Genomic DNA, 27104 nt, shown 5'->3' on the forward strand with positions numbered 1-27104 from the left:
AGCACGGATTCCACCAACAAAGAGGGATAAGGCAACTAGGGCCTATCAAACCCAAGGGAGCTTTGGATGTAGTAGATCATGTCTATCTTCTTAGGGAGGACAGGGACAGACAGAGGGGACTCCCAGTTCTTCACCTGAATGTCCCGCAGGATCTTGTGAAGCAGGACCATCACAGCCTTTCTAGGAGGGGAATCGTAGTCCAGGACCTCAACCATCTCAGCCCTGGGCTTGTCTTCTGTCTCTAAAGGAATTGGAATGGCAGCCATCATTTCCCTGACAAAAGATGGAAAGGAAAGGCTCTCAGGTGGAGATTTTCTTCTTTTCTCAGGAGGGGAGAGGGTCAGATAGGATACCTTTCATTGCTAAGCTAACAGAATACAATATTCATTCTCAACTGGCTGACATTATTGATAAAACATATTTCACCTTAGTCAGACTAATTCAGACATCATTAAAAGTATGGAAACATCTTTGCTAGGTGCTAATACTTACGTTTGTTATCACTTAGACCAAGCTCACTCTGTGCTCCTACTTTCTTTGGAACTCTCAACTGCGTTTGGATCATACAATTTTACTTCAATGACCTCATTCTATTGGTATCATGGTAGATTGGTTTACATCATATCTTTCATCTTGAGAATATCAAGTATGTTATCAAGATACTTTCTGGATCATATCCTTTGACATGTGGTGTCCCCTCAGGGCTCCATATTAGCACCAACTCTATTTAACATATTTTCGGCACCACTTCTTACTCTTCTCCAATTTATAGATCTTACCGGTTTCATATATGCCGATGACATCCAAATGCTAACACCACTGGATCCGTCTAATCCTCAGGAAATACGAATTCTTAATGATAAATTTAAACACATTACCAACTGGCTTCGTGATAATAAAATGAAACCCAATCCAGAAAAATCAATCATTTGCCATGCCACTGATGAACTGTAATGTACAGATTCCTTTGGTTTCTTCCCTAACACTTCTTGGTATTTTTTTGGTTCATTACTTTAAACTTTCAACCTCAGCTTTCATTCCTGATTCATTGTTGCTTTTTTAAGTTATGTTTGATACGTGCTGTCAAGGCACTTATTCCTCAGCCCTTAATATCCTAGTTCATTCCCTTGTCCTCTCTCAACTGGATTATTGTAATTCACTAAATAAAGGTTTGCGGCAAAAAGATCTGCATCGTTTACAACTCATTCAAAATACCTCTATTAAGTTAATTACAGGATCAAAGAACTCCACATGCAATTCCACTCCTTAAGAGTGCTCACTGGTTATCCAGAATCACTTTTAAAATCTGTTTTTTAAAACCAAAAGTTCAGAGACCCATTCTTTTTTGGCTCGTACATTAACCCGCATGTTCCTTCTCATGTGCTCCACTCATTTTAACAACATCTTCTAGTGGTGCCATCTTTTCACCATATTAGATACGATATGACACACAAGTCAATTTTTTCAGTTGTAGGTCTAACTTTATGGAAAGCAATACCCCTTTATCTTAGATCACAACTTCCTTAGCTAAATTCCAAATGGATCCTAAAATGTTCCTTTTTTGAAGATGCTTTTGCACTTGCATAAGACTGTCCGTGGGTTTGGCCTGTGGGCTAGCAAGTCAGCACAGACATGTTACCCTTCCCTCTGTCCTTGCTTATACCCTTCTTTCCTATTATTTATTGAAGTTCTGTTTCTCCCTCTCTTTTGTTCTTATATTTATTTTGTTCTTTTTCTTTATGAATGTTTTTAAAACTGTAAGCTGCATAGATATATTGTTATGACTTGCAGGATAGCGAAATTAAAATATACTTGGAAACTCCTCCTCTGAGAAGTACCTTGGATCCTCATCAGAATCCCATGAGTGCTCTTCATTGGTGTCAGCAAAGAACTCCCCATGGGAAGCCCGAGACCAAGCCTGCCTCGATAGAGAGGAACCATGTCCTCGAGATGGGCGTCAAGGTGACGGCTCCACCCTAGACTCTAGCAAAACTGACTCCACTGACATCGAGAGGGTGGCAGTATGGGCAGCTATTGACACTGAAGCCACATGTGGCACCAGCATCCAAGACCTCACCGCAGGCCAAGGGCCTAGTGGGGCAGCAGGAAGAGGCATGGCAGGCACATGCACCCCAGCTGCCAATGTACTCTGTTGTGAAAGCCTCGCTAAGTGCTCACGGAGCAATGTCCTCATGGAGAGACGCCATCAGGAAAGGCTGAGGCATCGGGTCAGGGACAGGCTGCTGAAATGATGGGATCAAAATGAGTGCCGGGTCCTGGCTGCATGGAGACTGGTGCATCAGCACCTCTTGTATGGAGGGGGAGCGGTCCTCCTGGCGATGACGTTTCTCATGGACGGATCAATGCCGATGTTTCTTTAGCCTTCGACACGCCTCCACGCCGAAGAGGACAACGTCAAATCCTCACGTTGTCTCGAGGTCGGGTCCGATGCCGACTGGTCCCAGGGGCCCGCCACAGCAGTCGGCATCGAGGCAGGTGGAGACCCACTTGATGCATGCCCACTCCCAGTGTCCAAGACAGACCTAGAAGCCATGTGGACCGATGCAGTTTCAATTCATGACATCGATGCCGACGTCAAGGATTCAAACTGAGCTCCAAAAAGTTTACCACGCTGGGTTCTTTTCTTCATACACACACAACATAGCTGGAAGGGATATGTTCAGGTCCCAAACACTGAAGACACCAAGAATGAGTGTCTTTGCCAGAGATGGTCCTACTGCATCGGGTACAACGCTTAAAGCCACTGGGAACCTTTGAAGCCATGGAAAGGAAAACAGCCATGGCCAAATCAAATGGCTTGATGGTGCCAGAAAAAAAGGGGCAAAGCACCCAAAAAAATAAAAGGAATGTGTCCCGACTGGAGCTCAGAACTAACAGGGCCTAAAGAGTGTGAAAAAAATAAGAAAACTTAAAATTGGGGAAAAAATACCTACAATAATAAGGGAAGGTGAAAAAAGGATCAAAAAAGAAAAAATAGGAGAAAATATCTCCCATGGAAGGCACAACTCACTCGAAAAAAATACTCAAGCACCAGATGTTGTGAAGAGCCACAGCTCTTGCAACGGGCAGGAAGGCACTCGTGCATGCACGGTGGGGACACAGTGCGCAATATTAGCATTTTAATGCTCCGCAACGGGTGATGTGGATGACGTCGCCCACATGTGAGAATATGGCCTGTTTGTCCTCAAAGAATATCATGGTCCACAGTGTCAAAAGCTGCTGAGAAATCCAGCAAGACTGTGACGATCATCTAGTAGGGATACAAGAACGGTCTCTGTTCCATACCTAGGTCTGAATCCAGAATGACATGGCTCTAGCCAATTTCTCTCTTCTAGTTAATCACCGAGATAAACCCAGACTGTTTGTTCTGTAAGTTTTCCTAGAAGTGGGATATTAGATACTGGTTGGTAACTTTCAAGCTTGTCCTGGTCAAGGTTGTTCTTCTTTAGCAGAGGATGTACCACTGTCCTTTTTTAAATTCTGTTGGTAGCAGCCCATTAGAAAGACAGGAATTCACGATTTTCGTGGTCCCTTCTATGAGGCATCTAGTTGAGGGAGCAGGTAGTTGGTAGAAAGCCTCTTAGGATTTTGTGAAGGCTTTCCTCTGTTATTGGTTTAAGAGTGTGACAAAACAATGAGGTTTTTTAAGCCTGTAAAACTGCCTTAATTATTTCCTGAAGTGTATTTCTTTTAGTGGCCAGCAGGTGGTGGTGCATGCTTTATGTTAAAGCTCTTATAGAAAAGTTAATACACCCTCTTTAGTTTCACTCATTGAGGAAGAGATCTACAGTACTGTGAGCAGTATACTTTTAAAACTTGTTATTCTGGGCTCTCATTGGCCCAGGAACTCAATTTCATTTGGATTTTACTGGTTTTTTGTTTGCTGATTGTACTTTTTCTATTCATTGATCAATATATTTTTTTTAATTTTTAGAGGTCTTTATTGAAATTTGAGAAACATAACATACCAGTTCACATTTAGGAAAGCGAATATCAAAATAACAATAAGTAATACAAGTATACGAATGCACTATTCCTATGACAAAGTGTAAGTATTCTCAGCGGTAATTATAACACAACATATACTTCTAACATTTTTGAAAAGATTTTCCCCTTCTTTTAGTAAACCTCCTTCCCTCCCTAAGCCAGTCCCAAAACCTCCCCCACCTGACGAATAAAAAAAACCCAAAAACTCCCCCCTCCCTCTCACCCACCCATAGTCAGAATAAGAACGTGCCGGATAGGACCTCTAAGGCCAAAAACCATTAACAAGAACAGTGCTTCAAGAACTGTTCCCTGATAGCTTCCCATTTAAACTGGGCATTGATCAATATTTTAAAGACAATAAACAATTTTCAGTTTATTGCCTCTACTGTCTGGTCTGATAAAGAATCCTTGTGGTTTGTGTGTTGGGTCTGTGAATGCTTTCTGGGAATTGTTGGACCACTGGGAGTGTGGCCTCCAGTAACCTAGAAATCACTGGGGGATAATTTGAGAGTGGGAGATTCCCCCAGAGGCGGTTGAGACCCGGTCGGTGGGAGGAGGGTGCTAGTATAGAGCACAAGCAGCAGGTGCAAGCGGACCTGAGCTGTGCTGGGGATAGACCCTCTAAGTGGCCGTGGGATAACCCCAGGCGGGTGGCTAGGCATTTCGTGACAGTCCCATATGTCTGTGTAAGGAGAGGGCAAGTTTATGTACTCCTGATTAACTGACAGGAGGCTTAATTTTGTATGCAGCAAAATCACTGCAGTTCAGTTTTGACTGGACAGGCTGGTTCCTTTGTAGGGGTTGAAGTAGGTTGTTTACTGTACTAAACAAGTGCATGATTGAATTGGCAGCCTGTTCAAAGCACTGTTTTTTTGGCTGCTGTTAAGGTTTGGCGGCAGTTCCATCATGTGTTTCCTACAGTTTGAAACAGCTTATCTGCAAGGCTTTACAGAGCACAACAGTCAGCTGATTCTCTGCTGAGAACTAAAGCTGCTTCAAGTGTCTGGTGTAACCAATACCCAGGAACCATGTTTCAAAAAGTTAATCTAATTTCAGTATGAAGTATTTATATGAGCAGTTGGTTAGACAGCTAGCTTACCTCCGGTTCTTGTATTGTAGTAGTAGATATGACCCTCTTCAGTAACACCTTCAACCCATGCAGAGGTTGTTCCTGTCTAAGAAAACAGAAGACAGGATGAGATGTGTGGAGTTATCTTTCATACCTCACTGTGGCATTATTATTTACAAAAAGTAAAAAAAAAAAAGTTTTCCTTCAGTGTTTCTTGATTTTGGATTTTTGGTATGTAAAACAATTCCATAGCTATATAGTTTCACATTGAAAAAATACCTTTGTCTATCATACTGTGCCTTCCTTTGTGTGTACTGGCTATTAGTTTTGTTTCTTATCCCTATGTATGTCTCTGTTGATCACCCTCCCCTCACCTATCCACACCCACCCTGTTAGAATATCAATGATATGCTTTGATGTCCCCATGCATACTTCCTACCCACCCCCATCCTCCCACCCTGTCAGACTGTCATAGTAATGCTTGAATGTTATCACTTATATACACTGTCAGCTAGCACATTTGCTTATTTCCGATCTGACGAAGAAGGGCAACCTTCGAAAGCTAATCAAGAAATGTATTAAGTTATGTCCAATAAAAAAGGTATCATCTTATTTTCTTTTCCATGTTTTATTTTGTTTGATTTCTATTGATAACCTTAAGAGTGGCCTAACACGGCTACCACACTCCTCCGTTTCTTATCCCTGCACTCAGTGATATTTTGAAAAGCTCATGAGTCTGCCATAATGAAGGACTGCTGACAGGACAGACCGTCCCCAGTGCAGTGTGGATAAAAATGGGTGGAAATCTATGAAAATAATCATGTCTATAAGGGATGAGCTGCTAGCTGCATACTTTGAAAACCCTTGAACCACACAACTGCTTCCCCATGAAAGCAACCAGTTCCGAGAAGAGACGTGAAATCATATATGTATAGTGCCCCACATCAAGTCTTTGAAACTTAATTCTTTTTCACTAGACCAGTCAACAGACACAATGACAACAAATCGATGGCCATCTCACAAAGCAAATGGTTACACCTAAAGTTTAGTTTAACTGAACTTAATATACAGCCTATATTGGGATTCTTCCTCAATTTTAACAGACCCTCCCCAGACCTTGTCTTATAACTGCAGCAATGGTCCAGAGGATGCAGAAGCCATGCATCACAATTCTTTTGGGAATGATGTATATCATGGACTGTAAAACCTATTAACAGGTGTTGCCGTTAGTGATGGCTACAACTTCCTCTATCTTCAGAGGCTGAAAATGGTGTCTCTATAGCAACCACAGGCCCAGTGACCAACCGCACAGGAGACCTGATCTAGGAACCTTCCACATGGAAGTGGAAAATACTCTTCACTGAATTAGCCCTAAAATTACTGCAATAAACGAAAAGTGGGCAAGTGTCATGTTTTCCTGAATATCTATTGTAAAACAAAGTGGGGTATTTTTTATTTGCCATGTTTTGAAACACTCAAAAAATTATTCATAAAGGATGAAAATAAAGATAATGTGTTCTCCCTAGTACCTTTTGAAGAGGTATGCCATCTGGTTGATTTAAATGACCACCCAGCCTGTTTAACAGAAAATTTTATAATACTGTGCAATATTCCCCTACATCTAACCAGCTACACCTTCGTGCCACCCAGCTAGCAAACATTTCTGGGGAGAATACTGAGAGATTAAGAGTGTGCATTACTCTCTATTATCAGGCTTTCCTCTTGCCTACTAAGAGGTTATTCAGCTTTTTATTTGTCTCCCTGTGACTTTAACCCAAATATATTTACTATAACCAAAAGCAATAGGAAGTCCAGGTGGTTTCCCTTTTGGCCATATCTCTCGTCATTTCCTATGGGAGAATATATTTTTAAATAATATGTATCTCTTTCTACCTGATATACAAACTGTTTGCAAGCAACTATGGCTGCCCCTGGGCAATACAATTTCCAGCACTCACACAATGTGGAGAAAAAAAACATCAGGTATTACAGCACCACCTCTTTGTCAAAGGACAAGCCTTTTGTATAATGAGGGAACTGTATCAATCATGTGTCTTCAAAAAAAACTCCACAACATCACTCATTTGCCACTGACTTAACCATGTACTATGCAAACATTTGTAAAGGAGACCTAAATACTGAAGTTTAAATTCAAACGGCTTGGAAAGAGTACTTATCTTGGCTAAAGAATTATCCTGCTTTACAAATCCAGCCTCGCATCCATTGTACTCCACACATAGATAAAGTCCCGGCAGGGTAGTCCTGTTTCGCTATGTTATAGCTGCTTCAGGGGAATAATCGTGTAAATAAAAAATCCAAGCTTCCGCCATGTTTTGAACCAGAGTGAAGTGGAGACGGCGAGACATTAGAAGCTTGGTGGTGCTGTAATACCTGATGTTTTTTTTCTCCACATTGTGTGAGTGCTGGAAATTGTATTGCCCAGGGGCAGCCATAGTTGCTTGCAAACAGTTTGTATATCAGGTAGAAAGAGATACATATTATTTGATAATACATTCTACCTATTCCGTTTGATTGAGTGATACTAGAATATATTTTTAGAAATTTTCTTTTCTACTTGTTTGGGGGGGGGGGGGGGGGGGGGGAAGGTACACAAGTCAGCCCCGTACAGCACTATTTCCTTTTACTCCATGCAATTCCTTTGAACCATTTATTTTTTATTACTCAATATTTCAATATGGATGTGAATACTACAATGGGTATAAAAAAGAAACATTAAAATGTTATCCCTCATATACAATAATAAATACACTATGAGGCAAACAGTCCAACAATGCCACAATGAAATAATATCCCGCAAGAGAAAAGAAAACCACCCTAATTATGATTTCTCCGTACTTAACAAGCTATCTCCCTCGGAGCCAGAAGCATACTATTTTGAAACTTTATTTTGAAAAAGTTTGAAAGTGTGTGGATGATAAAGTACATAAAAAGCACACGGTTCATACTATATTTTACAAGTCTCATAACATATCAGAGAAGTGCCAAAAACTTCTTCCTCTGTCTGTACTGAATGAAAGAAATGGAAAATCCTAACTTTAAAACCCATGTGTTGGCAAGGTTACAAAACAGATAAAAAGCCCAATTCCTATCAGGTTCTAGAATGAAAGTTAGCAACGCCCTTGTATCTGCAACAGATTCCTACAGAAGTTTGAAGGTTTAGGATCAGTGAAAATGGGTTTACAGGAAAAGGATTAAAAACTGGTTAAAAGATAGAAAAGAGATTAGGGTTAAATGGTCAGTATTCTCAATGGAGAAGGGAAGACAGTGAGGTTCCCCAGGGGTCTGTACTGGGACCGATGCTTTTTAACATATTTATAAATGATCTAGAGATGTAATTAAGGGGGTCTTTTACTAAAGATTAGCTCGAATTATCTGCAGCAGCGCCCTTTTTATTCCTATGGGCCCTACTGCAGGTAACTCAAGCTAATCTTTAGTAAAACACCCCCTAAATTTGCTGACGACACAAAGTTATTAAAAGTTGTTAAATCACAAAAGGATTGTGAAAAATTACAAGAGGACCTTACAAGACTGGGAATCCAAATGGCAGATGACGTTTAATGTGAGTAAGTGCAAAGTGATGCATATGGGAAAGAGGAACCCAAACTATAGCTACATAATGCAAGGTTCCACATTAGGAGTCACCGACCAGGAAAGGGATCTAGACATCATTGTTGATGATATGTTGAAACCCTCTGCTCAGTGTGTAGCGATGGCTAAGAAAGCAAGTAAAATGTTAGGTATTGTTAGGAAAGGAATGGAAAACAAAAATGATGTAGTTATGTCTTTGTATAAGGCGTATATTTGAGGGAAGACAATTCCAAAGGGAGGGAGCAAGTCAGAAAAAGGTTCGGTTCTTAGCAGATTTTATGGTGAACCTGTTTTGGAGAAGGTATATGAAGACACTGATTAATAAGACAGCGGAGTAATCTGGGTGGTGTGTAGGGGATAACTAGAGAAGAGGGGTAAGAAGAAGTGCCTTTATGAAGGGCCTTATGGGTAAGAATTAACACTATGTTGGATTCTGAAGGTGACCGGGAGCCAATGGTGTTGGATGTGTAAAGGGGAAATGTGGTCAAATCTAGAAGCATGAGAAAAGAGTCAGATGGCTGTGTTCTAGACTGTCTGAAGGCGATAAGATGCTGTGAAAGACCCAAGTAGACAATGTTGCAATAATCTAGTCGTGATATGATAAAGACGTATCTGTGAGGCTTCTTCTAAATATGATCTAATTATTTTGAACTGACGAAGAGAAGAAAACAGGCCCCGGCCAGAGTAGAAATCTGTTGTGAAAAGGAAAGCTCTTGGTCAAGAACAATACGTAAATACATGAAATGAGGTACTAATGGGATAGGGGAACTAAACAATTCTGAAGAAAGGGACAGTAAAGAACTGGTACCACTAATCCAACATACTGTGGTTTTGGTAGGCCTGAAAATGAGTTGATTCCTAGTGAGCCACGACGAGAATAAAGCTAGAGCAGCATTAAGTTTGGACAGGTCAGGGGAAACAGGGTCTGCGTGATGAAGGAGAATGATACTGTTGTATAGTAAAAGGCATGGATACCAAAGTCTTAAATCAGACAGATCAAGGGGCTCAAAAAATGTTAAAAAGGATAGGGGCCAGGACAGAGCCCTGTGGTAGTTCATAAGGCAATGAGTATATATCTAATAAGGTAGAATTGTAGGAAACACTAAAATGTACAATCTTTGAGGAAAGCTACAAACAAAAAATAGACAATGCCTGATATGCCTTGTTCAAGAAGACTCGACAATAGGAGGTTGTGATTCATGAGGCTGATTGCAGCTGTAAGATCAAGAGGAACCAGAACGGTTATGTTACCTCCATCAGGAAGGTAGTCTAGAGTTGTTTGAAGATAATATGTTATGTTTTGCTTCCAAGATCACATATGTTAGAAATGTTACTTGTTCAAAGTAGTACTTTTTAGAATGGGCTTTATAGGTGCATGTTTCCATTTACAGGGAAAGGTGCATGAAGAAAATAGCAGAGGAGAAAGTGATGAGGAAGACTAAGCCAAGGAGGAATAGCATCTAATAAGCAGATGATAGTGTGAGCAGAACTGTCAGGCTAGGCAGAGAAAGTAAGAGAGGGGTATGGGAGGGATTTGGTATAGAAGAGGTTAGGGAATCAGAGGGAGAGGATAGTGTAGGGTTAGAGGAATAAGGGGAAAGGATGGAAGAATGAATTTGGGATTCTAGTAGTTAATGCCCTGCAGGATCCTATGGCACTGGCGGTTTATTGCACTGAGAGTTTGTGTGTGGTAGTGGTTTTATCCATTGCATTTTATGGGGATGAGGTTAATAAGTGTTTTAGAGAGAATAAAGATGAATCAGATTGGATCTAAAAGTGTTGGAAAACATTTGTGGCTCCTTGCCTTTAGATCATGCTGGTATCATAGACAAAACATGTTCTATGTGGTTTCTCACACACTTTCTTCAACAAGAAAGTGATATCAGAATGATTTTGTACATCCACTATGGAATCATGAGTCTTATACATAAGGCAATGAAGCACTAATGCATTCTGTGGCTTGAAGCAAGGTGGGTCTGGAATGACTCACTAAGGGCGCAATTTTCATGGTTTAAAGTCTGCAGGTAGCTTTTACAAATAGACTTCATACCTATTTTCAAAGGAAAAGTGTGTGCATACTTATGTCATGCAACTTATTACTTTTCCCTTTGCAAATTACCCATGCATATTAATAGCTGCTAAAACACGCAGGTAGCTTCTCCAGGGGAAATTTACATATATACGTTTTATTACATTAAGAAGTATGTGCATAAATGAAAATTCACACCCTCAGCAGACTACAGGTATAAAGTACATGCATACAAGGATTATATATGGACTTTTACAAAAAGAGGTTTATCCACAGAAGTACCTTTGAAAACTACTCTCCACATACCCATTTCTGTTCCATCTGCCAATGAGCCCTGCTATGCAGCCTCTGTTCCTGCTCTGAATAGCAAATACCTGTATTTGCCAGATTGCCCAAATAGCTCTTTGCCTCAGTTTCCTTTCTAGATGCAAGAAGGATGAACTAACCTTTACATGATTCAATAAAAATAGGGAAATGCTAGGTGGCGTGTTTCTTTATTTCAAAACCACTGGGGTTCTGCTTGATAAATGCAAGGGACATCTACCAAGCCTGTAATCAAGGACCTCAGAATGCAAAAAAAGATGGACAAGCATAGCAACTGGGATAAATGCTGATAAGATGTGCATAAAGGCTTGCTGGTAACAGCGTGAAGCTGACAAATTCTGGGACTGAAAGCTCAGGAGGTCAAAGAAAGAAACGAGATAGGATTTAATATACCAACTTTCTATGGATACAACCAAGAGGTTTACATATTATGTACAGGTACTTATTTGTACCTGGGCAATGGAGGATTAAGTGACTTGCCCAGAGTGACAAGGAGCAGTGGCCTGTTCCCCTGGTTCTCAGGCCACTGCACTAACCATTAGAATACATAAAAAGACATACTAAGATTCTTATCCTTCTTAAAATATAAATGATTTTACCATAGGCAAATAAAGCTAACCAGCCAAATTGTAGTAAAAAACTGGTTTACTCTTGCCTCCATTTTTTCAGGGGGAGGGGGGAGGAGAGGGGAATTCAAAAACTTCTGTATTTTCTACAACCATATTCAGCTGTTATACTGTTACATTATTAAACAGGAACTTCAACATTTTACAAAGAATGATGCAATACTGCCAAAATAAAATATATAAGTTACAATGAAACATTTGCTAGCTGTTTTGTAGCGAGTGTGCTATCTATTTTGTGACCTGTTTATGGATCTTCTTCTCGTTGCAGAAATTCACTGGAACCATTTTCTCCCCCTGTGCTCTGTCCTGCATGAAGGTCAGGTGACCCGTCGATTCTGAGATCATATGCAAAAAATTCACTGGAACTTTTTCTCCCTGCGAGGTGTTCTGCACACAGGGGTGCTTCTGAGATCATACACACAGCAAGTGGTATTTAAATCTGCGCATTTGTGCTGTGGCAGCGCACGCATAAGGAGCAGGTCATGCTCCTTAGGTGAGCTCCTTAGGGTGATTGACAGAGGGCGAGGAGGGAAGGACTTTTCTCTGACAAGTCTGCAAAGCTTTCTTCATACTCTATTATGGTTTTTGCACTAGGAACACTTGGCACGGTTTTTCTGTTCCTTCTCTGCTCTGTTTTATCTGGCACTTTTCTTCAGGGTAGTCAGCTCATCGTCCTTACAGGTTTCCTGGGTTCTTCTCCAACTATGTTACCGGACTCATCTGCAATCCCTGTTTGGTAGGGTTTCCGTCCTCCTTCTAGACTGGGTTCTTGTACTACTTGGGTTAGGTATCTTACTTCTTGTAACAGGGTTCCAGGATGGTAAATAATCCTGCCCAGAATTTTTCTTTTGCCCTTTTTAACTGCCGTTTGATGAAGCGGAAGCCTACTCTCATTCAAGATCTACTTCTCTCTAATCTTCTTGACTTTAAATGTGTTACAGAGACTTGGCTTCTTTCTGGAGAGGAAGCACATTTATTTTCTAGCCTTCCTACAAATTTCTCTGTGTACTACTCCTCTCATGTAGGTAGATGTGGGGGAGGTTTGGCAATTATTTTTTCCCTATCACTTTATGTTAACGAAATATCGTCTCAGTTTATCATTCTCTGAACTTCATTTATTAGAGGTGAAAGCTATTCCATGGGTACATATTCTGCTTTTCTATTGTTCCCCCCTCCCTAAAAACTGAAGATTGGGATAGAGTCTATCAATCTTTAGCTGATTCTTAAGTTCCCAAATCTTCTTGTACTTGAAGATTTTAATATTCAAATGGTTAATCCATCTCATCCCCGTACTAGATGCTTCACCTCTCTACTAGAAGATTTGGGTATCACACAGCATATTACAGCTGCTATGCATTCTGCTGGCCATACATTGGATTTAGTTTTGACGGACCTTAATTCTTTAACTAGAAGTTCCGAGAGAAGAGGACATTTCTCTGGTAAGTGAACGCTATTTTGCTTTGTGCTTTGGGAACTTAAAGATTGGGGTTTAAAGGAGGAATTGTAGGTTAGTGTTAGGCAAAAAAATATATAAAAAGCAAATTTTATCAACTAATCACCATAGTCTTTTCCACTTAGTTTTAAAAATGTTGTACCACAGCATTAACAGATAGAATCTAGCAGGCAGTGCAGGATCTAGTTTAGTCTTCCCGCTCCTAGGACAACTCTTCATTTATAGTCAGTTATTGTAATTAGGGTAACAAGCAAGGAGTGCTCTTACAGAGTTTTAACTACATTTCATTACCATCTAAGAAGGAAACACTAAATAAATCATACAATATACCATCCAGCTTATTTTTGAAAGAGAAAGACGCCCATATTTCGACCCAAATCGGGAGATGGGCACCTTTCTGTCATGGGTGCCCAAATCTTTATAATGGGCGCCTGCAGTCTGTCGCGGGAACGAACAAAGTTGACGGGGGCGTGTCAGAAGCGTGGTGAAGGTGGGACTGGGGCGTGTTTATCGGCCGAGGAGAGATGGGTGCGCTCGGCCGATAATGGAAAAAAGAAGGGCGCCAGAAGTGAGAATTTGGGTCACTTTTTCTGGACCCTTTTTTTCACGAACAAGTCCCAAAAAAGTGCCCCAACTGCCCAGATGACCACTGGAGGGAATGGGGAATGACCTCCCCTGACTCCCCCAGAGGTCACTAACCCCCTCCCACCAAAAAAAAAAAAAAGAACTTTAAAAACTTTTTTTTCCAGCCTGTATGCCAGCCTCAAGTAAAAATAATCACAGAATTTGTATTTAAATACATTAGACGACACTTTGGTTATAAAAATTAAAAATGAACTTTATTAGCCAAAAGATAGCGGGGAGAAAGGGACGCTGTTTTGATCTTGCCCGCCTGACTTCATTTCGGGCAGGACTTAACGCTACATTATTTAAAAGAGATATATATATTTCTAATAATTGGATAGAATTCAGAATCAATATATGGTAAGAAGACTCCTGACGCAAGCCTGTACAGCCGAAACACAGCTGTGTCGAGTCCCTTTCTCCCCGCTATCTTTTGGCTAATAAAGTTCATTTTTAATTTTTATAACCAAAGTGTTGTCTAATGTATTTAAATACATATTCTGTGATTATTTTTATATTTTATTTTTATTTGTGTTCCTGTGAGTCATCTTCGCTGTTTTGTTTTTTGGTTGTTTTTTTGCGAAGACTGGTTTCTTCAGTTTTTTTTGTGCCAGCCTCAAGTGTCATACCCAGCTCCATCACAGCAGTATGCAGGTCCCTGGAGCAGTTGTTAGTGGGTGCAGTGGACTTCAGGCAGGTGGACCCAGGCCCACCCCCCACTACCTGTTACACTTGTGCTGCTAAATGGGAGCGCTCCAAACCGCCCCCAAAACCCACTGTACCCACATCTAGGTGCCCCCCATCGGCAATAAGTGCTATGGTAATGGTGTAGAGTTGTGGGTAGTGGGTTTTGGGGGGGGGGGATTTTGGGGGCTCAGCACCCAAGGTAAGGGAGCTATGGACTTGGGAGGTATTTTAAATATATTTTTTTTTAATTGTTACAAGTGCCCCCTAGGGTGCCGGTTGGTGTCCTGGCATGTGAGGGGGACCAGTGCACTACGAATCCTGGCCCCTCCCACGACCAAATGCCTTGGATTTGTTTGTTTTTGAGCTGGGTGCTTATCGCTGAAAACCGATACCGCCTAGCTCAAATCCGCCCAAATGCGAAGCATTTGCCCGGCATAAACCGTATTATCGAAACAAACGATGGACACCCATCTTTTTTGAAAATGCAGTCTGGCCCACCCCTTCGCGTACCCGTCCTCATAGATAGGCGCCCATGGAGATGGGCGTTCGCGTTCGATTATGCCCCTCAATATAAACCAAAAGACACTTTTTTATAACACTAAGATGGAGTCAGCAGTCCAGCAGTGAGAGGGGTGCTATCCAATCTTTTGCATTGTCACATGTATGATTATCTCCCAGTTGGTGAGATGTCATATATGTGTGCCCAATGCAAAGAGCTCCTAGCTCTCAGAGAACGTGTCCGTTCTCTTGAGGCTAGAGTAGCAGACTTGGTGGAGCTGAGGGAGACAGAGAGGTACATAAAGAAGACCTACAGGGATGTTGTAGAGAAGTCCCAACTCCAGTCTGGTAGCCCCTGTGCTACCTTGGAGGAATGAGGTCTCCTAGAAGGAGAGCATCACCCTGGTGAAGTAGGAAGTACTCCTGTAGCCAGGACCTGCCCACCAGGGGATGTACTATCCTCTCACACCAAGGATATGTCTCCAAGTGCTGACTGAGAGGGAAAGGTTAGGACAGCTGTTGTAGTTGGTGATTCGATCATTAGGCATATAGATAGCTGAGTGGCTGGTGGATGTGAGGATCGCCTGGTGACTTGCCTGCCTGCCTGGTGCGAAGGTGGAGGACCTCACGCGTCACCTACATAGGATTTTAGATAGTGCTAGGGAGCAGCCGGCCGTCTTGGTACATGTGGGTACCAATGACATAGGAAAATGTGGGAGAGAGGTTCTGGAAGCCAAATTTAGGCTCTTAGGTAGAAAGCTCAAATCCAGATCCTCTAGGGTAGCATTTTCTGAAATGCTACCCGTTCCATGCGCAGGGCCCAACAGACAGGCAGAGCTCCGGAGTCTCGATGCGTGGATGAGACGATGGTGCAGGGAGGATGGTTTTAGATTTCTTAGGAACTGGACAACATTCTGAGGAAGGGGGAGCCTATTCCGCAAGGCTCCACCTTAACCAGGCTGCTGGCAATCGGCATTTAAAAAGGAGATAGAGCAGCTTTTAAACTAGAAACGGGGGTGAAGGCCGACAGTCGCTCAAAAGCTCATGGTTCGGGATAAGGTATCTTTGAAAGATATCACCAAAACAGGGAAGATAGGGTATCCTGATAGTGAGGTTGCAAAAGAGACCATAGTAGATCAGGTGTCTTTAAATAAAAATATAAATCAGACAAAAGATTGCAAATTAATACTGTCAAGTACTAAGCATCATGTAAATAGGAACAACATAGTTTGAAATGTCTATATGCGAATGCCAGGAGCCTAAGAAATAAGATGGGAGAGCTAGAATATATATATATATATTTTATCAATGTATTTATACCCCACATTATCCCCACAAACATGCAGGCTCAATGTGGCTTACAAAACCAGAGAGAGATCTCTGTGTGATATCAGAGACAAATTAGAAATGAAGAGCAAAAGTGCAAGAAAGAAAAGACACTTTGCATAGAACGGTACAAAAGAATGGGCCCAACCAGAATCCACATTTGCATGCTTGCAGGAGTTATAGTCATACATAGGTCTTGTAGAAAATATTTGTGCAAACAGATGCATTAGGCATATTGCACTAAATGAAAAATTAGATATAACAGGAATCTCTGAGACCTGGTAGAAGGAGGATAACCTGTGGGACACTGTCATAACGGGGTACAAATTATATCATAGTGATAGGGTGGATCGAATTGGTGGAGGGGTAGCATTGTATATTAACGAGAACCTTGAATCAAATAGATTGAGAATTCTGCAGGAAACAAAACACTTCTTGGAATCACTGTGGATTGAAATTCCATGTGTAAAGGGGAAAAAGATAGTGATAGGAGTGTACTACCGTCCACCTGGCCAGGATGAACAGTCGGATGCAGAAATGTTAAAGGAAATTAGGGACGCAAACAAACTGGGCAACACAGTAATAATGGGTGATTTCAATTATCCCGATATTGACTGGGTAAATGTAACATCGGGGCACTCAACATGTAATTAAACTCTGGAATTTGTTGCCAGAGAATGTGGTATAGGCGGTTAGCTTAGCGGAGTTAAAAAAAATGGACTTGGGGAAAATCCACTATTCTGGGATAAGCAGTATAAAATGTTTTGTACTTTTTTGTACTTTTTTGGGATCTTGCCAGGTATTTGTGACTTGGATTGGCCACTGTTGGAAACAGGATGCTGGGCTTGATGGACCTTTGGTCTTTCCCAGTATGGCAATACTTATGTACTTATGTTACCTCTTCCTTAAGGACTCTCCCACTTTCTTAGACTGATCATTTTTGTGTTTTGTTTCAGGTTTCTCTGGTTCCTTTCTTGTCATCTGCATCTTCTACAGGGTTTTGGTCAAGATGTCTAGGTCACATTGACCCTCTTCCTCTTCCTTCAATTCAGGATTCTTTTCCAGAAAATTTCTTTGAACTTCACATCGAAGAGCAGGTTTATATGTGGAACCCATCACTGCAAGCAGTCCTTGATCAGGTAGCATCTCTGACTTTTATTCAGAAATGTTCAAAGAAACAGCAACTATGGCTCCATCCAGACCTACTTTTACATAGGCATCAAGTAAGAAGGGTTGAGCGCTTCTGGCACAAACATAGCAACAGACAAATCTCTTAAGATCTGCAGGCACAACCAACATTATATTGCTCAAACTCGCATACCTAAGAAAAAGAACTTCTTTTCTAGACAGAACAGGGAGGCAGGTTACAGCTTTTCAGGATCTTCAATACTCTTGTCTCATCTCCTTCCAACGGCTCTCCTACTGTTCATTTGACATCTGAAATTCAAGCATCGTATTTTACCTCTAAGCTAGAGCAATTTCATGCTCCATTTCTGATGGTATCGCAAACTGTTGTTCCTCCATTATGTGAATCTCCCTCTACAGACAATGCTGCACTGTGGACAACATTCAATATTCCATCCTTAGCATTGATAACTAAACTTTTGTCCCAACTCAACACAACTTATTGCTCCCTTGATCCATTTCTGTTAAATTGGCTAAAACAGTCTTCATTAGGAATATCTCCATTTCTTCATACTTTAATATCTCATATTTTGACTTCAGGGGTGATTCCACCACCACTTAAACATGATCTTATCAAACCTATTTTGAAAAAGACTATATTGGATCCACTGCAACCAAATAATTATCGTCCTGTTTTCAATCTTGACACTGTGGGTTTTCATCAACTTCAATAAATGTGTTACACCCTCACCAATCAGGTTTCAGGTCAGGCTACAGCACTGAAACTGTTCTTACTGCACTCTTGAATGAACTTCAGTGCAATTCTACCTTGTTCAAGATTACAATGGTTGTATCTTTAGATCTATCAGCTACCTTTGATTTAATTGGATCACATACTTCTCCTTAAACACTTACCTTCATTGCAAATTGCATGAACTGTTCTTAACTGGTTCACCTCTTTTCTGGATCATCGTTCTTTTTACAGTTGTCCAATCTACATCTACTTTGACTTCTCATGAACTTTCTTGTGGGGTTTCACAAAGGTTGATTCTCTCTTCTTCTCTGTTTAATGTCTGTCAGTCTGTTAGCTCTGCTTATCCAGACTTTTGGTATAAGTGCATAATCATATGCTGATGATTTCCTTATGTTTTTCTACACTGACCCAATATCCCTTAATTTAAATCCACTTCAAGACAGCTTGCGGAAGATTGCTACCTGGTTAAAAGGAACATCATCTGGTTCTCAACCCTGAGAAGACAGTGGCTTGTTCGATCACAGGTTCTTCTCCTAGCCCTTCCTTAATACCACTGCTTTTTGATAGACACATTACCCCTGTCACTTCCTTCAGATATCTTGGAATAATTCTTGACTCTGCACTATCATTTACATTGAAAATATTTGCTGATTATGAAAACTGGTTTCTTTTTTCTCCCACGTCTCAGGACTGTTCGTAGTTTGGTAGATTCAACTTCACTCTGTTCTCTGTTTTATGCATACATGAATTCTCGTTATGATTACTGCAATTCCATTTATACAAGCATTACCAAGGCTAACTTAAAATGTCTCTAAACCCTTCAAAACACTGCAGCCCATATAATTTGTCATGCAAATCGTTATGATCATGTTACTCTGTTGCTGCAGTGTCTTCATTGGTTACCTAAAGCATTCCGAATAAAATTAATGATTCTTGCAATTACACATAAAATCCTACACACTGCCACTCCTTACTTGGTCTCTGATTATACTTTATACTCCTTCTCGTACTCTTTGTTCACTTACAGATAATAGGCTTGTTATACCTCACTCTTCTAAGGCATGATGGGAGTCTACACGATCGCCTGCTTTTTTCTTTCTTGTATTTGCCCCTCTGAAACTCACTTCCCCAATATCGGAGGTTGGATGGATCCTATGCCTCCTTCCAAGACTCCTTGAAAACCCATTTATTCAAATTAGCCTTTGGACTATGATGTCCTTCTGGCTGGATTTCTGCAATATGGGGGGGGGGGGGGAGCAAACAAATGAACGTTTATTTGTTTGAGCGGTATTGACTGGTCTTGAGCGAGTGCGCTTTCCTATTTATTTTATAGCGTTCCTATTAGTTAGGCAGGTTTTGTTTTACGTTTATTTTATGTATTGAAAATCATTTCGATTTGCATGCATGAGAAGCAGTATAGCAAACCTAACAAATGATAAACAACAAAGAAAAAATAGTTTAAACATACCTACAAAAAACCCCAGTGTTTCTTAAACAGATACAGAACTAGGTGGAATGTTACACACTGAGAAAATGCTCCACTACAGGGTCAGAGAGGCTCAACCTGCAGATAAAAATCCACCTCCACAACTACTTCATCTCTCTCCCTGGTGTGTTTTCCTGGTTTCTTTGGTGAGAGCTACCAAGAAACTAAATTTTGAGGCACATTGAATGTCAATTTTCTGGTTTCTCCTCTTCCTTTCTCTCATCGCCCCTCTCAATCAGCTTGGAAATGTTCACATTGACAAAAAGAAAAACACAAAAGGCAACAGTCTACTTGCTACATAAAAGTCTGTTATAAAAAGTAGACCGATACACATATATAAAAACAAAGAAATAATTTATTCAAACCAAGATAAAAGCAGTACCCGAAGTGGCCACGTTTCGCCCTCAGGCTGCGTCAGGGGTAAAACTACAAATAAAAACATAAAAATAGTGATAACATCATCTCAAGTTATGTACATATATATATAAAAAGTCATAACAGCAAATGATAAAATAAAGTACAATAAATACATTACACATTCAAAAGTAAAATGGAGGAGATAAGACAAGCCACTTTCACATTATATAAAAGTGTATAAAACGTTGGATGGATTTAATCAAATCTAATAATGTATCAATACATACCTAAAAATCAGGGGTGATCAACATACCCCTTCAAAAAAAGCCTAAAACAAAATTAAAAAGATATACATTAATCCCATCTTGATCAGCCCATGTATCACAAACTCTACATCTCACCAGTCAGCTCAATTAAAATTCTCATCATATCAACAATTGACTATATTTCATGGTGTAAAGCATTCAATTACTCACTGTTATAAATCTTCTACAAATAGACCACCTTGAATCCTAAAACTTTATCAGCCTTTACTATACAGCATCATCAAAAGACATGGCTGCATAAATGAAACTAACTTTCAAAAGCCATAACTCATTCTATAGTAAATATACTTATACATCTGCTTTACTCAATGCTGCCATCTCCCATAACATCACATGGATTAAAGCTGACTACATGTCAGCAGACACTGCTCTGGATCAAAGGGGAAGCCACAGCACAGATAGTATTGCTGTTGCACTTTGATCCAGTAGTATATTTACTATAGAATGAGTTATGGCTTTTGAAAGTTAGTTTCATTTATGCAGCCATGTCTTTTGATGATGCTGTATAGTAAAGGCTGATAAAGTTTTAGGATTCAAGGTGGTCTATTTGTAGAAGATTTATAACAGTGAGTAATTGAATGCTTTACACCATGAAATATAGTCAATTGTTGATATGATGAGAATTTTAATTGAGCTGACTGGTGAGATGTAGAGTTTGTGATACATGGGCTGATCAAGATGGGATTAATGTATATCTTTTTAATTTTGTTTTAGGCTTTTTTGAAGGGGTATGTTGATCACCCCTGATTTTTAGGTATGTATTGATACATTATTAGATTTGATTAAATCCATCCAACGTTTATACACTTTTATATAATGTGAAAGTGGCTTGTCTTATCTCCTCCTCCATTTTACTTTGAATGTGTAATGTATTTATTGTACTTTATTTTATCATTTGCTGTTATGACTTTTTATATATATATATGTACATAACTTCAGATGATGTTATCACTATTTTTATGTTTTATTTGTAGTTTTACCCCTGACGCAGCCTGAGGGCGAAACGTGGCCACGTCGGGTACTGCTTTTATCTTGGTTTGAATAAATTATTTCTTTGTTTTTATAAATGTTCACATTGACTCCTTACCCTGCCCCCTTAATTCCTGATCTACATCCTTCTCCCCCACCTAATTTTAGGACATCTCTTCCCACTATAGATTTCAATATCTTCTCCAGGCCAGCCCCCTCATGCTTCTGCAGCTTCTTCGGCACAGGCCTGCAGCCTGCAGCAGCACTAGTGAACACATTATGACCAGAGATCATTACCAGGCTCTGCATTCTCACCTGGAGAAAGTCAGCAAATGCCACTGCAGTTCTAGTGAACATGCATGTACACACTCTCCCAGGACCCAGACTGCACTTAAAGTATTACTACTACTTCTGGCTCTGGGACCGACTGCTGTGTAGATTATTCAGTCCATTTCACAGGTTTCAAACTAGGAAATCAACGTAGGGAGGAGGTCCAACTTCTCCATGTAGCAGATGACTGCAGACCATTTGTTTAAAAAGCTCGTGTAAGCATGATCCACTCTAGTAAAAACAAAAAAAAAAACCATGCTGCTTTCACCCTTCCTCCCATTAATTTTTTTCAGATTGGTACCATCACTAAAAGTGAATTCGGCTGCTAGAATTACTAAGGCTTCTCTCTCCCATTCTGGGAAGCTTAGTAATTACATGTGGTGGCAAATGGGTAAAGTATCAGCAAGGACACAGAGTTGTTAGCACCCAAAAACTAGAGGAAATCGAAGAACAGAGGAGAAATGCCACAAAAAATTGTTATACAGAGCAGCATGTTCCAAAATTACCATACCTTTTCAGACTTTTGGGTGCTTTCCTGGAATCCTTCAGGTTCTTCCCACTGAGATTCTAAAAACACCAAAGCCCAAAAGATATCCCATGTAAGGCATTTCTGTTCTTTGTTCTGTGAAAAGTTCACACTGCAAGCACTAGCTATTTCATGGCAGCCCTTGTGACAAAGAGTCCACATAAAATGGTAGTGTATGTACCCCCCCCCCCCCCCCCAAACTGTATTTTTATATATTAAAAATTGCATTCTATGAACAAGGTAGCTAACCATCATTTGAATCACAAATAAATTTCTCAAAAGTGAAATGATAAATTCATTTAAGCACACAGTATGCACAATACAATTAGCCTAACAATTTTTGAATAAAATACTGAGATTGTCCCAAGTAAAGTTGCTCTCACACAACGTTTAGCTACAATGATTCACTAGGCTGCTTCTGCTAATCAGTTTTACCTCCTGTTCGATGGTTGTAGTAGTAGGCATATCCCTCAGGAGAGACTCCTTTCGTCCATTCAACTTTGCTGGCTGTTTGCGCAATGGAGGTAACCTTTTTTTTCTTGTCACTCTTCTGTGGCTTAATCTGTGCTGAACTGGTAGTATCTGAACTGGTCGTATCTTCAGTAGCTTAAAAGCAGACAGTAACATTACCCACAACTGATCCTTCATAACCTGTCTTTCTAAAATTCTATTTACTGAAAGCTATGAAACGTAAACCAAACCCAAAATGCCTCCGAAATAAAGGTAGTCTCAACAGTTTTCCTCACCTTTCGCATTTAAAAGTATGTTCAAAATATTTGACATTATGTTTGAGTTTATTTATCAAAGTAGCAGCAAATAAAAGGTACATACAGGGAATATACTATCTACCCCCACTCAGAAGATGAACAAATGAACAGGTACCTTATTAGCATAGTGATAAGGAAAGAATGTTGACCTCTAACTGTATAAATTATTTTGAAATCTATACCCTTCTCCCTACACCTGCTTCTGAAAAACGTCACATCACAGATGGTACACACTAATACAAACCTCATAACATCCCCTAATCCATACAATATAACTTATGAAGGATAATGTGAAAGAACTCTCTAAACTTTCTCCCATTTAGGCAAAGCTAATCTATGCTCTGCCATTAAGCATTTCATCAAATGAGTATATTTTAACAGATTTTGTTAAAGGATTAATTAACTCTGTATTGTAAGGCTGTATGCAATATATGACTGTTTTGACTGTTTTAAGTGTTTGTACTTAAAAGTATGCAGAGCTGGCACTAGTAAAGATCGCAGGGGGTATGTCCTTGAGGCAGCTCGTGAGTGAGCGAAACATGTCGGACAGTAACACCCCTGGGTCCGACTAAAGAAGGCTTTAAAAAGATAAGTAAAATAAAATATATTGGAAGAAAGTTTGTATATATATATATACACACACACACACACACACACACACACATATATATATATATATATATATATATATATATATATATATAAGAAGGTTCATGTTTCTAAATAAGTTGACCAATGAAGAGGTGGATGTTCCAGAAACCGCCACGTAAATCCTGTAAGGGTGGTGGATGGTGAATATCACTGAGGTCACTCGGGAAAAAGATTATTGAAATCGCTAATGAATTGGATATGACTGGAGATTTATAGATTGATAAATTGATTGGGCAGTGCTTGAGAGATTTCAAGTGAATAAGAGTGTTGAAAAAAATACAAACTGGATGTTTGAGAAGTATTGTACTTCAATGAGAGCATTGTCAGTAATTCCATGGAACAGAAACCAAAAATAATATATGACTACATTCTATATATGGCGCTTGAAAAATCAACGACAAAAATATTTCCGCCTAGGTGTATTCCGTAAAACTCAATGGCCCTATGGAATGGGAAGCATTTTACTGATGCACTGTTATAGAAGGAAATGACGTCTCATTATTGATTTATCTGACATATGAGGATTCTCTGGGAAATGACGTCAGAATAATGAGTGAGTCAACCGCAAGAGCGTCCTTATAATCAGTCGCCATTTTGACACAAATTGTATGCAGCAAGGAAGATGAGTGTTATGCATACCCTCTCCTGATGAAGTAGCGAAACAGAGTGAATTCACTGACTGTCGCGAGAGATTGGTTATGACTATACTATATGGGACAATGAGAAAATGTTTTGTTTTGATGTCGGGAGAAGTTACTGAGTTTTTGATTCAATCATTTTCCCTTTTTTGATGATTCACCTTTTTGGAGTGGCCTGTGAAAAGTGTGCCTTGCTCTTTTCTTTGGATGAAGCTAAGTACTTCTTTTTTTGTGGTGAATTTTTTCTAAACATCAAAGTGTATCTTTTTAAATATAATTGTTTCTGTTAGGATAGTTCTGACCATATATATAATTACTCTTCCGCTAGAACAATTAAGTTGCTTGCTAGCACACTATAGATACTGCTTGGGCATTTGACTTAAGAATTTGTCACGAGTATATCCTCCGGTTTTTACCGCAGATTGCTTTTTTCTCTATATATATTGAGTTTTTGCTTTCTGCAGGTTTTTTGGAGGTAGTGGTAGGCCTATGATGATAGCCTTTATAGGTGTGTCCACAGAGTTGGTACCCTAGGCTTATGAGGCCTAATTTGATACATATAACAAGTGACTTTCATTATATGCACAAGGAATAACATTTTCTGGAGCAAACATATACAACAGTTTCTAATTTTATTGCTCTAAGCAGATTTTGGAATTTTTTCTAAGATAAATGCCACACAAACCTAAAATCATCTTTAAAATGACAAAGCCTAATGCAAAAAGCTTATTGTGTTGTCAATGTTTGCTTTAGACAGGCTGTAGCCAGTCTAAAGCAAACATTATCTACCGAGCAATATACAAAGGATTTTTCCATGGCTCTAGCATGTGCTGTTAGCAGCTACCATGAACCCTATGCAAATGTATTACAACAAACTCATTAGTATTCTAATGAACATTCCGTGCACTGCACAGCTCCAGTGCAGCCGTAAAATGCAACCTAGATTTTATGGCTGCTCTAGAGCTGTCGGAGAGGAGGGAAACAGACAGCTGGAAAGGCTCACCACCCACCCCTCCCCCCACAATAGAACCCTGGTGGTCCAGTGGACCACCTCCTCACCCCACAATCACTGTAACCATCACTTCCTGGTGCTCTAGTGACCTCCCCCCCCACACACGTAGCTTGGATCCGCAAGAGACATGCACAACGCCTCCTCCCTCTGGGCCCGGCCCTCCCAAAATGGTGTTTAGCCCATCCCAGTGAATCCCAGGATGCACCAGGCAGGGGAAGGGCGCCACCATTTTGACAGGGCCAGAGGCATTGCTCCTGCCCTCCTGCAGATCTAAGGTTCATGGGGAGTGGGGGGGAGGTAAGTCCAGAAGGGAAGAGGTGGGGGGTGTTGGGTCCACTGGCACACCAAGAAATGTTTAAGACATCTAGGGGGGAGGGGACCACCATGGATCTTGTGCATTTGACAGCTTCCAGTTGCAGACAGTGATTGATGTTCAATAGCTTCCAGTCACAAACAGCGGTTGATGTACGAAAGGGGAGCTGTGCATCTCATTTGCATGTGATCCCTTTTTTGCTTTGGTCGCTGTTTGCGACCTGGTAATTCTATCAGTAGCACCCGTATTTACCAGGTCCTGCTGTACATCGGCTCCTAAGAAAATTTTCTAATTACCTGAACCAACCCCAAGCCTTTTTAGATCTTCCTGATAAGCTTTCAGTGCAGCCTCCTCCATAGCTGCAAATTCTTTGGATGCTTTTTCTTCTTCTTTTGCCTTATCCATACTCTTTCTTTTGATCTACAAAATAAAACCAAATCAGGTTAAAACAGAAGAACCAAAAATATGCTGGAAACAAAGCGTAAGAAGTTGCATTACCTCACTGATTCTCCTGACTACATTTTCCTTGTGGTTCTTCCCCCTTTCATGGAAATCAATGCTCTTAAAACAAATAAACAAAAGTAATTAGGATGAACCTTAAGGATGAAAATTCAGCTATGGTTAACACACTTGTCTTTACAGGTATACTTTTTAAGGGGGTCCTCTACTAACTGTGTCAGTATGTGCAGAGAAGAATCTTAAGTACCCGCATACTGTAATTGTAAACTGCTTTGGTTGTACCACAGGCAGCATATCAAATCCATCACCCTTTACCCTAGGAGCTTGGCTAACACCTATCACCTGTCTCTCTACCTACCTACCCATCCTATTACTACCCATCCATCCTTCTATTATGTTATACTTAATTTCCTACTTTACATAACAAAATTCTGTGTTACCTATTACTATGTAAGCCACATTGAGCCTGCTTTTAGTGGGAAAGTGTGGGATACAAATATAATAAATAAAAAAGTGATGATTATATAAAAAAACATTTACAATTTCATGGCACAGATACTATTTTACAGTAAGGGCTTCCTGATCTGTAACCCTTGTGCATTTTTGAAAACAAGCACAGAATGAATAATGCCAAGTTTAAGCTTATGCTTTGCAGCAGTGTTCAGTTAGTGATACAAAGAGAAGAAACAGCCATTTATTCTGTGTTTATTGGGTGATTAAAAAAAAAAGGCAAACTGCAAAAGGAACACATGTTGCCATGAGAATTGCTGTTGGCTTACATAGTCAAAATACGGTAAAAATGGCTTTTGTCTTACAGTTAAATTACTACAAACAAAAAATAGGACACGTGGTTCAGTATTTATTCTGATGTCCTAAGACAAAGCGCTATCATTAGACTGCAATTATTTTCCTGCTTGATAGCTTTTACAGAAAGAATGTAGTCAAAACCTTGTAATCCACTTTAACTGTGTGGTGATTGACTGTAAAAAGGTGAATTTTAACTAGGAAAGCAGGCAAATACTAGCTGAATACTACAAAGCAGCTACATACCAGTTAACTGAAGGTCCGTATTTAGACTGTGATTGCTATAGCCAGAGGAACATTTGGAGGCTCATTTTCAAAGCAGATAAGTTACTAT

At 40.1% G+C, this 27104-nt stretch overlaps 1 protein-coding gene across 1 annotated transcript in view; it reads right to left on the minus strand.

The window, feature by feature from the left end:
- WBP4 (WW domain binding protein 4) overlaps positions 1 to 27104 on the minus strand; it is a 70427-nt gene that overhangs the window by 25445 nt on the left and 17878 nt on the right. Inside the window, exons 3-7 of the mRNA XM_030200554.1 lie at positions 26006 to 26068; positions 25804 to 25927; positions 22562 to 22732; positions 22112 to 22167; positions 5108 to 5183 (exon numbers count right to left, since the gene is read on the minus strand). Of these exons, the coding sequence (XP_030056414.1) occupies positions 5108 to 5183; positions 22112 to 22167; positions 22562 to 22732; positions 25804 to 25927; positions 26006 to 26068 (490 nt within the window). The remainder of the gene's footprint in view (positions 1 to 5107; positions 5184 to 22111; positions 22168 to 22561; positions 22733 to 25803; positions 25928 to 26005; positions 26069 to 27104) is intronic.

The sequence above is a fragment of the Microcaecilia unicolor genome, chromosome 4 (genome assembly GCF_901765095.1).
Source record: "Microcaecilia unicolor chromosome 4, aMicUni1.1, whole genome shotgun sequence".
Taxonomy (NCBI): Eukaryota; Metazoa; Chordata; class Amphibia; order Gymnophiona; family Siphonopidae; genus Microcaecilia; species Microcaecilia unicolor.